Genomic DNA, 513 nt, shown 5'->3' with positions numbered 1-513 from the left:
AACACCTCAAGTTGATTGTGGTAGTGAGGGACCCCGTTACTCGGGCTATATCTGACTACACACAGGTGGCCAGCAAGAAGATGGATTCGCGTAGCTTCGAGGAAATGGTGTTTGTTGATAACACCAGCCGTATTGTCGACACTCAGTGGAGTCCTGTCCGTATAGGAGTCTATGCTAAACACCTGAAACATTGGCTTCAGTATTTCCCTCTGGAACAAATGCACTTCGTGAGTGGTGAACGTCTTATTGAAAACCCTGCTGATGAGATGTTAAAAGTGCAACAGTTTTTGGGACTCAGACCTGTTATAAACCACAAACATTTTTACCTGAAATCCAGGAAAGGATTCCCTTGTATCCTCAAACCTAACAGACAAAAAGGTAGCCACCCTCACTGCTTAGGTGAAACTAAAGGGCGTATTCACCCCATGATTGATCCTTCAGTGATACGGAGGCTTAGGGATTTTTATAAGCCCTTCAATATAAAGTTTTATCGCATGGTTAATCAAGATTTTG

General features: G+C 43.3%; 1 protein-coding gene across 1 annotated transcript; it reads left to right on the top strand.

The window, feature by feature from the left end:
* Positions 1 to 6: 6 nt before the first annotated feature.
* Positions 7 to 509, top strand: LOC106867095 (heparan sulfate glucosamine 3-O-sulfotransferase 3B1; the record flags this gene model as incomplete). The annotated part of the gene is made up of 1 exon (XM_014933363.1): positions 7 to 509. A coding segment is annotated over exon 1 (429 nt), but the record flags the coding sequence as incomplete, so codon positions are not given.
* Positions 510 to 513: the final 4 nt, after the last annotated feature.

The sequence above is a fragment of the Octopus bimaculoides genome, unplaced genomic scaffold (assembly GCF_001194135.2).
Source record: "Octopus bimaculoides isolate UCB-OBI-ISO-001 unplaced genomic scaffold, ASM119413v2 Scaffold_223861, whole genome shotgun sequence".
Classification (NCBI taxonomy): Eukaryota; Metazoa; Mollusca; class Cephalopoda; order Octopoda; family Octopodidae; genus Octopus; species Octopus bimaculoides.
Note: the sequence above shows the minus strand (reverse complement) of the source record. Positions and strands in the feature narration are given on the sequence as shown.